Here is a 12,065-nt window from a genome sequence, read left to right as displayed (position 1 = left end):
AATTTCCACAAAGTCATTAGAGTGTGTGGTGAAAATATCCTAGAATGCCAGATGGTTGGGTGGTTATATTATTTTCTTGCTTCCATTTTTAACTAGGGGCTGTGTGAAACCCATGACTGGAAGCCATTGTCAGATTGTTATAAAATATTTTTTTTTAAATGATAAAAAAATGAATTGATGTTTTTAAAACCTAAACAAGCGCCAATGATTGCATAGTCTCTTGTATTTGTGGAACGAGTTCCAAGTATTTTAAAGGGGTTGTTTTCTCCATCACCATTAATGCTAAGAGTGTAAAGGAAATGAATATATTTTAAATGTACATCTGTTCATTGTTCACCAAACTAAATGCATCTTTCAGTGATTTATTTTTTTTCTCTTTCTTTTAAGTTCACTCTTGATTTTGCAGAGCACTGTATGAAATGTAAGCACCATTTAATAATGAAATTGCAGAGACTGATGCAAGAAGTGTTATTTATATTTTTCCTGAAGGGAAAAAGCATCTAAAACTGTTGTACATACTTAAACTGTTTCTTTAATTGTATCATTTAATGTGTTTTGGGGGGCATTAGCAATCAGCCTTGAGAATCTAATGAAAGGGATGCGTCCGTCATAAAATAAAATAAACCTCAATTTCCTTGCTTCTGCTCTCAAGTGTTGTGTTTTGGAAAATATTTAGTATCTTTTCCAATTAGAAAGTCCTTCCACCCAGCCCGAGCAACAATTCCACAGAAAGACTTCCGCAGCTTTCCACGGAACAGGCAGTCATTTTCTTTTTTGCTATAACCCCCTCCCTTGTGTGTTTGTTGTCCTTTGTAAATTTTGTCAGATACGGAACGATACTGTCTTCACTTAACGTTACTAACATGACTGGAGTATTGCCATATCTTATAACAGTTTACCTAATCTAGATCTATATTGAGTTCTCCACTCAGCGACGACAGTTGTGAAAAGGTGAAATTGAGCTCTCATCTTATAATGAGTATTGTACACAGGACTATATCGATATTAGCCTAAAATCTTCGAGATGGCGATTGGGAAAAGATTTAACGTGCTACCATTATCACAGCGGTTAGTTACCTTGTTCATACTGATTCCCTTTCTAGTGAGTATTATCTCGTAACTTCCCGCACGCACGCTTCCACTGAGATCCTCCCACTACAAGTTCTCACACTCCTGCCGCTTTTAGCGAGCGAACCGCGGGTGAACTCTGTTGTGTTCTAAAACTCAGCTCTCACAACTTTGACGTTTCTAGCTTTCATCGAAAACAATGTAAGGAAAACCATAGCTTATTCTTGAGGCTTTAAGGCTGCGCACAGTTTACAAAGGTGGGTGTTTATTCTCGTCATTCTTTTAAAATTGTGATGAATTTTTACATTGTGTAATGAGTTCTCAGTAACAACAATCCTATAATAACTAGCTGGATGTGTTTTGTGGCATAATTTCGATTCGGTTCAAAAGGAGAGATGAGCATATGCTCATACTCATGCTCGCTTATTTGAAAATTCTGTTTTATTAGGTAATGTATATTCATTAGGTCTGTGCCATAATTTTTTTGTAAAATAATTGTTTGTACAATACGACATGTAATATACAGTATATGTTATATATACTGTGTGTGTGTTGTACTCTATATTTACACAGTGCCCTCCATAAGTATTGGAACAATAAATACATAATTGCTTTCTCTGCTGTGGAGTCAAGACATTTGCAAATATGATTAAAAGATGAATATGCAACAAAACAAATTTTATTATTAGGTATTTCGATACATACATGTTTTACCAAATAAAAAGAACAGCACTTTTAGAGTTCGTCCCACTATTTGATGGGAGCATAAGTATTGGAACAGTTGAATTTAAGGCAGATGTAAAAGATTAAAAGCTAGTATTTAGTTGCAGATCGCTTGCATGCAACCTTTAGACATCACCAGACTCTTGGTCCTGAGGTCATCTGTAAAGAATTATTACTTTGCGTTTCCTATGAGTAATATACAGTATCTTTACTCACAAACACACAGTTATTTAGAAACTAAACAGATGGTATGATTATTTGAACTCTCAACAGAGTACAAAAAAATGTACCATTAAACCATGCATATTATGTTGCGAAATAGACATGGAGACACATATGGTGTAAAATTTTCCAGGCGAGAAAGCAAAATATTAAAAGGATATACAAAATATTAGTGATCTATAAATGACAGCACTTAAAATTAATGCGTGTCTTGATGTGAGAAATCAATTCAATTTCAAAATTTATTTGTATAGCGCTTTTTACAATTCAAATCGTTACAAAGCAACTTTACAGGAAATTATGTTTCTACAATATTTAGTAGTAGCTTATAAGTGGTGACTGTCAGTTTGTGCGCGTATGACAGGATTTTTCAGAAAAAAAAAAGTAATACAAGACGTAGTCAGCCAGACGATGAACACTATTAACAGCAATTATTATATGATGCAGTCACACTTGTAGCAATATTTGTTAGTTCTGTTTGTTGATTCAGGGTTAGCATCATCTGAGGTCCTCTGAGGGGTCAGCATCATCTCTTCTCAGGTGTTCTGGATCCAGACTGGAGCTTTTGTAAATCCTAGTTACCCGTGGCAAAACAGAGAAACAAAGAGAGACATCATTAGCATAGCTGCTGTTCCAACAAAGTAAAATTAATTAGTTTAACCCAAGCTGAAGAATAAGAAAGCACATTTGATCAGATACAACTGCAGTCACAATTTAAGAGATGCATTATTAAAGAGATGCGTTTTTAATCTAGATTTAAAGAGAGAGAGTGTGTCTGAACCCCGAACATTATCAGGAAGGCTATTCCAGAGTTTGGGAGCCAAATGTGAAAAGGTTCTACCTTCTTTAGTGGACTTTGCTATCCTAGGAACTACCTAAAGTCCAGCGTTTTGTGACCTTAGGGAGCGTGATGGGTTGTAACGTGGTATAAGGCTATTTAGGTACGCAGGAGCTAAACCATTAAGGGCCTTATAGGTAAGTAATGATAATTTGTAACTGATACGGAACTTCACCAGAAACAGGTAACATTTCATAGCTTGGCAGTGTTTCAAAGATGGAAGAATGCAGTTTTTGTAACATGGGAAATATGATTTTCAAAAGACAAGTCTAATATAACACCCAGATTTTTGACTGTAGAGGAAGTAACAGTACATCCGTCTAGTTGCAAATTGTAATCTACAAGATTCTGTGTACTGTTTTTTGGTCCAATAATTAATATCTCTGTCTTATCCAAATTTAATAAGATAAAATTATTGGTCATCCAATCTTTTACATTTTTAACACATTCTGTTAGCTTAGATAATTTAGAAGTTTCATCTGGTCTCCTTGAGATATATAGCTGAGTATCATCAGCATAGCAGTGGAAACTAATCCCGTATTTTCTAATAATATTACCAAGGGGCAACATGTATATTGAAAATAGAACGGGACCTAGGACAGATCCTTGTGGGACTCCATATTTTACTGGTGATAAATGAGATGACTCCCTATTTAAATAAACAATATCATGCTTTCTATTGTCAGTAATATTTATTGGTACTCTTGTTTACTTACTAGATCAGCATTTGATATTTTGGACATGCATTTGTTCACAACTAAGTACAGTTCAACCATTTCAGTCAACATCTGTGGTCTTTATGTTTACTCATTTTCATAGCCGCAGATCATAAATTATGATAGTCTTCTCTACAACAGACTTAAAGATGCTAATTGTCCAGTAGTAATGCACCAATAATCAGAATTTCTGCTTATTGATGGCCTGATGAATTATATGTTTGAATAGAATTTGGTAGTAACCAATTTCTGGTTTTATAAGGAAAAAGTTTTTTTTTTTTTTTTTTTTTTTTGGGAAAGTCTTTTCATACTTTAGTTTCTTCTTTTAGTTTCTCCATCAGAATAAGAAAAGTTGTACTAATTGTATATCTGAATCACAAATTAGTTGAAGGGTTAGTGTCCAAACAGCAAAAATCAACAAAATCATCTGTTTTATATTTCAAAAAAGAAACTGGTTAGTCTGTTGTGCAGTGGATGCTACATGTACTTAAGATAATGCAATTTGATTTTGTGTTGAATCATGTCCTGATGATTCCATTTTCTGTTTCTCCTATCTCTATTTCCTGTTAATTAAAAACTATTAGAGAAGATTGATAAAATTTCCATTTATTAGATGTTATTCAGCCATGGTTAATTGAACCATTTTGTTTCTTTAGCAGATCTAATTGCTAATGGAGAAACTGCTGAGCCATTACTTATCCAGAATCTCCTGAGCTCTATCATGTCAGTCTGGCTTTTGTGTGCTTTGCTTTTTTCTCTGATTGGCCAAACAGAACAGAATGGTGAGTCTTCAATGCAATAAACTGTTGTTGCTAAAGTTTTAAAGAAACAGTTCAACCAAAAATGTATGTTTGCTTAAAGGGGGGGTGAAATGCTCGTTTTCACTCAATATCCTGTTAATCTTGAGTACCTATAGAGTAGTACTGCATCCTTCATAACTCCAAAAAGTCTTTAGTTTTATTATATTCATAAGAGAAAGATAGTCTGTACCGATTTTTCCCGGAAAAACACGACCGGCTGGAGGCGTGACGTGTGGGCGGAGCTAAAGAATCACGAGCGCCAGTAGGCTTTTGCGTTGAGAGCATTTGGAAGCTGTGACATTACCGTGAGGACAAAACAAACCATGGCTAACAGTCAGATTCAGCGTATATTTATGATCCAGAATCAGACCCAGAGGCTGAAATTTAACAAGAGCAGCATCAGCAACTACGTCTCTATGTGGTATGTACTGAAACTGTATATATTTGCTTAGCGGTTTTGGAAAATGACTAAGTTCCACTTTGTCGTCTTTTTTTCTTTTTTTTTCTTTTTTTAAGCTGTACATGTGGAAAGTGCAGTTTGATGACAACATCGCATGTTGTTTACTTGATGTGCTTACGCGCCGATAGCTAAGTTAACAACACAGAGATATTTTAAGCAGTTTTACTCACCGCATGCGGTTCCAACACACGATCGTGACCCTTTTTCGTTGGGACTGCATTATCCTTAAAAAATAAACGATGTGCAAATCCGGCGTCAAACTGGGCCTTGTTTGTAAAACAAGCATCTTCGAAATGCAGGGGAACAAACACAAATACTTGCACAACTCCGTTGATGTTCTGTAAAAATAAACTCCATCCACTGGTCCCTTGATGTTTTTTCTCTTTTGTTAATCTGTGCAGGGTTGTCTTGCCCTGGCAACCAAAAACACACTCCTTTTGTGACATTTCGCAACGCTCCCGCTCTGATCAGTGATTGTCTGTGCTCAGCCTCTCAGTGCTCTGCTATACGGGAGCGCGCGCTCTTCCGGCAGTGCCCTTAGGACCCATATGAGGAAATTCCGCTCCATCTAACGTCACACAGAGCCATACTCGGAAAAAAAACTTTCCGAAACTTGTGAAAAACCGGAAGGAGTATTTTTGGAACAGAAATACTCCTTCAAACGTACAACTTAATTTTTTAAACTTTGTCCATGTTTAGCATGGGAATCCAACTCTTTAACAGTGTAAAAAACTTAGTATGCATGAAATAGCATTTCACCCCTCTTTAAAATTTGCACCCTTTAGCCATCCAAGATGAGTCTGCTTTTTCATCAGAACAGATTTGGAGAAATGTATCACTTGCTCACTGGTGGATGCTCTGCAGTGAATGGTTGCCGTCAGAATGTGTGTCCAAACACAAGAAATCCACATGAAAAGCTGCATGTTTGTAATAAACAACTCCATCACGTCTTTAACTTCAAATGAGTCCTCTATCCATAATAATTGCTTTTTCTAGTGAAAAAACAAATCATCTGAATCAGGAAAGAAATATGCACAGATTTAAAAAGTTTAAAAAGCAAACAGTCCAAAATAGTTCTAATGATTTGGATCTTATAAACACATAGCTTTTAATTGATGGACTGTAGTCGTGTGGATTATTGTGATGCTTGTATCAGCTGCTTGGACTCTCGTTCTGATGGTACCCATTCACTGCTCCATTGATGAGCAAGTGATGTAATGTTAAATTTCTCCAAATTAGTTTTTTTGTCCAAAGAAACAAACACATCCATATCTTAGATATAGGCTCAGGATGAGTACATTTTCAGAAAAATGTTCATTTTTGGGTGAACTATTCCTTAAATAGTACAATACCTTCTTATTTTAATTGTTAGTTGAAATCGTTGATAGAAGAACGGACTTCTTGTATGTTTCAACAGGACACCCAGTTCCTATAGAAGAGGTGAAAGTGGATTCAGAAGAATCCTATTGTGCACCATCGGATTGTGGTGCATGGGTGTTGAAGGTTACATGGAGAGATAAGTTTGCTGAAAAGAATGAATCCAAGAAAGTCGGCTACGACATAGAAGTCCTTCATACTGAACAGATGACGCCTGTTCACTCTGTAAGTGAAAAGTGAAAGTAATTTTTTTTAACAAAAGCAATGGAAATATACATCTAAGGACATTTTTAACGTCAAAACCCTGTTGTAGGAAACTATACATGTGATGCAAGACAAAACATCCTACTATCATTGGAAATGGACTTCACCTATACCATTGCAGTGCACTTCCCATTCAGTCAGACTTAGGCGACATAATGAGCAACACATTGGTGAATGGACACCATTATACACACACAAAGGTTTGTAGCCACAGGTTATTCTTACACTGTATGCACCTGTTATGCAAAAGAGGAAAACAACCAAACAATAACTGTTTTGCCTATAAAATAACAGGACGAGATCTAGATGCTGCAACAACAACTGTCTATCCTCACGATCAAGTTTTCGTGGTTGGGAGTAACATCACGTTCTGTTGCATCGTGGAAACAGATAAGCGTCCTTTATCTGTATTTCTCACTCCCATCAGCAACAGGACATACATCTCAGAACCACTTCTATTTGAAAAGCCTTCTATGCCCAACATAGACTGTGATGTTGAGGGAAACCCTTCTGGCTCTACAATGTTTATTGGCTGTAAGTCTAAATGCATCATATTTAATAAGAATTGTTTAATTAAACCCGTCAGTTTTGAAATGGCTTACAGTGAATGAATCCTAGCACTTCATTTTTTTATGAGGTAAAGATTAGTCAGAGCTTTTTTAAAATATTTTGCCCTCATATTAGATTATGGCCACATGTGGGAAATTCCCACCATTTTAACTGATGATGCTGCTTGGATGGGTTGGGAAAATGTGATATTTTCAATAGAGGATAGAAGAAAGAAAATTACTGACCCCAAACTATTACATTGTGTATACCAAATGAATTTTACATTTGAGTCCTGGCCTAAAGTTTTTAATTTCACTGAATGTTACAGATCCCCCAGATGACCAGAATTTGACATGTATAACACGGAATCTCAACTCTTTGGAGTGTCACTGGGAAAAGGGTCGAAACACCCATCTGACTGTTAATAGAAAGACGAACTATACACTTAATGGAAGGTAACCATGCAGCTGGCAAAATAATATCCATCTTAATATACAGTGTGAATCATGCATGTTTGCTTTCATCATACTGGATTCAGTTCTCTGATGCCAATTGTTTTGATTTTGCCAGAGTTTGTGAATTTGGTAAATGTGTCATACATGCAGTGAAAAAGCAGGTGACAAACTGCACCCTGGTTGCCAGAAATCCTCTTGGTGTAAAGACTCTTACTGATACAGCTGATCCTACACATCGAGGTAAAACTTATTTGAAATATTTCTTACAATTGACCAAAACATTTACAAATTTAACAAATTTATTTGTGAATTTAATCTTTTTTTTCTTGCACAGTATGGTTGAGAGCACCAAGTGAAATATCCAGTGTTGCTCATGCAAGAAAAGTCACTCTTCAGTGGAGTTGGAACGAGGAAAAATATGCTTCGTTTCCGATGATTTGTCAAGTGAAGCTCAATGGAAGGATTTATAATGTAAGTTTCATCAAAATTGATAAGCATTCTGTTTTATCTTTCCACTGTTTCCACTTGCAAGGCCTTAACATGCATTCTCACAAATGTCCACACATTTTCATCTTTCACAAAGAAAACCTTCAATGGAGAAGGACTTTCATCAGCTGTACTTATAAACCTGCAGCCCTTTACTACATACACAGCTCAAGTACAGTGCGGTTCTTATGAGCACTTCTACAAATGGGGCGACTGGAGTGAAATTACTGAGTTCTCCACTAAAGAGGACAGTAAGTATTCAGAAGACTAATATATTTAAAAATATAGGGTCATTAAGTTATATATCAGATTACATTTTTTTTTTTAAATATGTTTGTGAGTGTGCCTTTTTTTAACATGAGACCGGTTGCTGTGTCTTTTAATTATTTAGGTCTACCTATTGCAGCTAATGAATCGAAAGTCTCGCACATTGATAGAAAATAGCTTACTTCCATGTTTAAAAATGTAACATTTTACGTTCAAAATTTTCTGTACATTTCTGACCAACATGCAGTTCACTTCCTGAATGAATTAGTGTTTTTGAACTAACCAGATGAGTAAGAATGATTCAGCAGCTGTGTAATCTGATTAACACTAATAATCCCTCTTCAGTTCCAGAAGCACTAGATGTTTGGATTCATTATTCTGAACAAACTACATCTGTCTTGTGGAAGGTAAGAGCAGTTGGATTTGGCACTACTTTAGCTTTATGTGGCTGCAGTCAAACAAATAAAAATGACCCTTTTTAATATTTAAAAGCCTCTAACTCAACAACAAAGCCATGGGATGATTACAGGATATGAAATTACCATTGGAAAAATGAAAAAAGAACTAAAAACACAGCTCTGCTACAACATCACTGGGATTGAAAAAAGTGGTCAAATCATCACAGTCTCAGCTAATAACTCTGCCGGTCGTTCTCCTCCTTCTACCATCATCGTCCCGAGTTATCCTGGTGAGATTCAGAATGCAGTTTTTCATTGGTTGAAAAGGTTGTGTTTGAATGAAGTTGCTTTCATTATTTTCACAGAAAACGAAGTCGATGTAGGCCGTATCAATAGCAGTAAGGGTGGCTTGGAAATGTCTTGGGAAGAATACCCCAGTTCTACCTGTGGCTATGTTGTTGAATGGTTTCCAACATACAAAAAGACGCAATGTGCTGTAGCATGGGAGAAAATCCCAAAATGTGACAGTGGTGCCTGTGAAACCTGGAAACGATCTGGTCAGTTATTAAGATAACATAAAGATGAATCATTTGACTCACTTTGACTCATCTGTTTTTGTTGTAATACTGAATTTGTGCATGTGCAATGGGTCATCAGTGGTTCAGGGAGCTGTGGTTATGTTCAAAGGGAGGATAACCGCTATATGGTTCTATTTCTCACAGGTATTTTTGAGGAAGGAGTGAGATACACTGTCTCTGTCTACGCCTGCACAGATGATTCACCAAAGCTTCTCAAGAGGAGTGAAGGTTATGCTATAGAGAAAAGTAAGCACAAAATTCAATATTTAAAGAATAGCTAACCCAAAAATGATGTCTTACTTATTTTTCATTCTGCTATTTCTGTTCTCAGAACCGGGAAAAGTTGAGAATTTGAAAGGTAAAAATAAAGGAAGAAATGTTGAGCTTTCCTGGGATGAAGTTCCCTTAGAACAGCAAAACGGCTTCATACAAAGCTACAAGATCGTAACATTGCTTTCTGGTTCTGAAACGGCAGAAAGCCATATTAACACGGCATGGACAGAGGGTAAGTTAATTCTCTAATTGCCGTCAAATGTTTATTATTTTATTTTAAAGATTACATTATAAATGGACTTACTTTGTTTTAATTTTAGTGCCTGAAGTTAATTTGAAATTAGATCCAGGCTTCTATACCTTCCGTGTTAGTGCCATTACATCTAGAGGGGAAGGTGACTATGCCACACACAAAATGAACGTAGAAACCAGTATGTATTAAAAAAAATTCTTAAGTATTTTAATAATATTAAATATAATCAATTATAATTGAAACCTATTTTTATGTTTAATAAGCAAATATACAGTAAATAGCATATATGAAATGTGATAACATTGTGTGCAATTTGACAAAATCTTCATAGTTGACCAGATGATTTCAGCCACTATTGTGGTTTGCAGTACAGTAACGCTTATCTTCATGATCATCACAGTTCTTTGCTACAGGAAACGGAAATGGTAAGGACGATTTTCCAGTGTTATGTCATGTGTTTTTTTTAAATTCCAATATTTCCTATAGATTTTCTATTTTCTGCTGCAATTAAAATGTCACTCTTAAAAATCCTTTAGGTTAAAGAAAGTGTTCTATCCAGATATTCCTGAACCAAAACTTGCAGGGAAATGGATGCCAAAGGTGAGCCATCAGCCCCCTTATAATTTATAACTTTGCTAACAGATGTTTTTTTTTTTTTCTAGTAATTATTATAATTTTCATGTATGAGGGTCACAAGTCTGTCCTTACTGTGTTAAATCCTAACAGTTAAATGCAACAAACCATATACTTTATCATAGAAATCATATCAATTTTAAAACACAAGAGTAACCAGATTTGTTTGTAGTTGACATCAAAGGATGTGTTTATAACTTATAGTATATTTATGTGTGTATCTGTCACTTGATAAAATTATCAAATTAGACCGATTCCAATATGGATTAGTTGCATGAGATACCCATATGCTCAAAAACTATGCAAAATAGTTATGACCCAGATCACATAAATTATGGTTCAATTGCAACACAAACATTTGTTTTGTTTGGTAAATCATTGGATTAATAAATAAGCGAAAGAATGTTTTGTTACCATGTTGGTTTGTTGTTTCCAGGGCATTAATTGTACCGAGATGACCGAGGGGTACATGAAGTGTGAGATCCAAGAGGTCCACGGTTTAGAGCATCCTTCAATCTCAGAAAGTCTACATGGCCATGACCTCATCAGCTCGAACTCCAGAGTGGTTCCTGCACAGCATTTCAACCAGAACATTTCTAAATCTCCAGTTGATGTGTCATATTGTCCTTTGGAGAAGCTTACCTCAATTATTGAGAACGCTTCTTATAACTTGACCATACCAGAACCAGTTGGTGTTGCTCAGATATCCGATCTTTCACTGGAAATGCAGGATGCTTACCTCCCAATCCCTAAATTTGTTCAAAATAATTTTGCTGGCAAAGTATCAGAAGGCTACAAGCCCCAGACAGCATATCTTACAGATGCTTAGCTCCAGTAGATAAACCTCAGTGTCGTGTCTTGGCATGCACACCATGTATATGCAAATTATGCCAATGTAAATACCACTGAATTCATGTTATTTATACTGTACTGTTTTCTCAGCACTGTCTCTTGTAAAATAAGTAGTGAACTGTATTTTTTTTTAAACACTGTGATGAAAAAAAAAAGCTGTGACCACCTTTACAACTGCCTCTGTATATTTGCATTGAATTTTGTTATTGAATTACATTTATGGTAAAACTTTAGATTAGGGAGCAAATATTCACTATTAACTAAGAGTTTTTTCCTCAATAAACTCCTAATTTGCTACTTATCTATTAATACTTAGTAAGGAAGTTGTTACATTTAAGTATGGGGTCGGTTTAAGGGATCTAGAATGTGTCATGTATAATAAAGCATTAATCTACCTAATGTATTAAGTAAAGAGGCTTACTAATAAACAGCCAACACGCTAGTAATATACATGATAATAGGCTACTAGTTAATAGTGAGAATTGGTCCTTAAAATAAAATGTTACCACATTTATTTAACACATACTCTCAACATCTGTGAACTCGGTGAATTCAACACATGACCTTGGTGTTGCTAGCATTATGCTCCAATGGCAATAGTTCCCTCTTGTGGTCTAAAGACTATGATGAAATATAAAGGCCATGATGAACAGTCAAACATGTACATATTCTAGATGTTTTGATCGCTTTTATTATTAATAGACGGGAGATTGTACCTTAATGCAATTAAGTTGTTAAAACAAAAGTAGTTAAAGTTTATGCAAAAAAAAAAAAAAAAAAAATTATCATTAATATAAAAGGCGAAAATAATCTATGACAATGATATAACAAAAGTCAGATGAAACATTCTTAA

At 35.5% G+C, this 12,065-nt stretch overlaps 1 protein-coding gene across 5 annotated transcripts; it reads left to right on the top strand.

The window, feature by feature from the left end:
- The first annotated feature begins 1,012 nt into the window (after window positions 1–1,012).
- On the top strand, window positions 1,013–11,513 carry lifrb (LIF receptor subunit alpha b). Of its 5 annotated transcripts, none has more exons than XM_026196272.1 (18): window positions 1,016–1,325; window positions 4,224–4,349; window positions 6,245–6,429; window positions 6,518–6,668; window positions 6,763–7,002; window positions 7,346–7,472; window positions 7,588–7,712; window positions 7,807–7,943; window positions 8,056–8,209; window positions 8,571–8,632; window positions 8,718–8,913; window positions 8,989–9,180; window positions 9,346–9,447; window positions 9,533–9,706; window positions 9,795–9,869; window positions 10,059–10,152; window positions 10,264–10,327; window positions 10,797–11,513. In XM_026196272.1, exons 2-18 carry the CDS (start codon window positions 4,289–4,291, stop codon window positions 11,187–11,189), a joined length of 2,532 nt encoding a protein of 843 aa, XP_026052057.1. In that variant the 5' UTR covers window positions 1,016–1,325; window positions 4,224–4,288; the 3' UTR covers window positions 11,190–11,513. The 5 variants fall into 5 exon arrangements, with proteins under 5 accessions (XP_026052055.1, XP_026052054.1, XP_026052057.1 ...); XM_026196271.1 differs by having other exon boundaries at window positions 9,795–9,905; XM_026196270.1 differs by having other exon boundaries at window positions 1,013–1,325; window positions 4,227–4,349; window positions 8,718–9,180; window positions 9,795–9,905.
- Window positions 11,514–12,065: the final 552 nt, after the last annotated feature.

The sequence above is a fragment of the Carassius auratus genome, chromosome 21, assembly GCF_003368295.1.
Source record: "Carassius auratus strain Wakin chromosome 21, ASM336829v1, whole genome shotgun sequence".
Lineage (NCBI taxonomy): Eukaryota > Metazoa > Chordata > Actinopteri > Cypriniformes > Cyprinidae > Carassius > Carassius auratus.
Note: the sequence above shows the minus strand (reverse complement) of the source record. Positions and strands in the feature narration are given on the sequence as shown.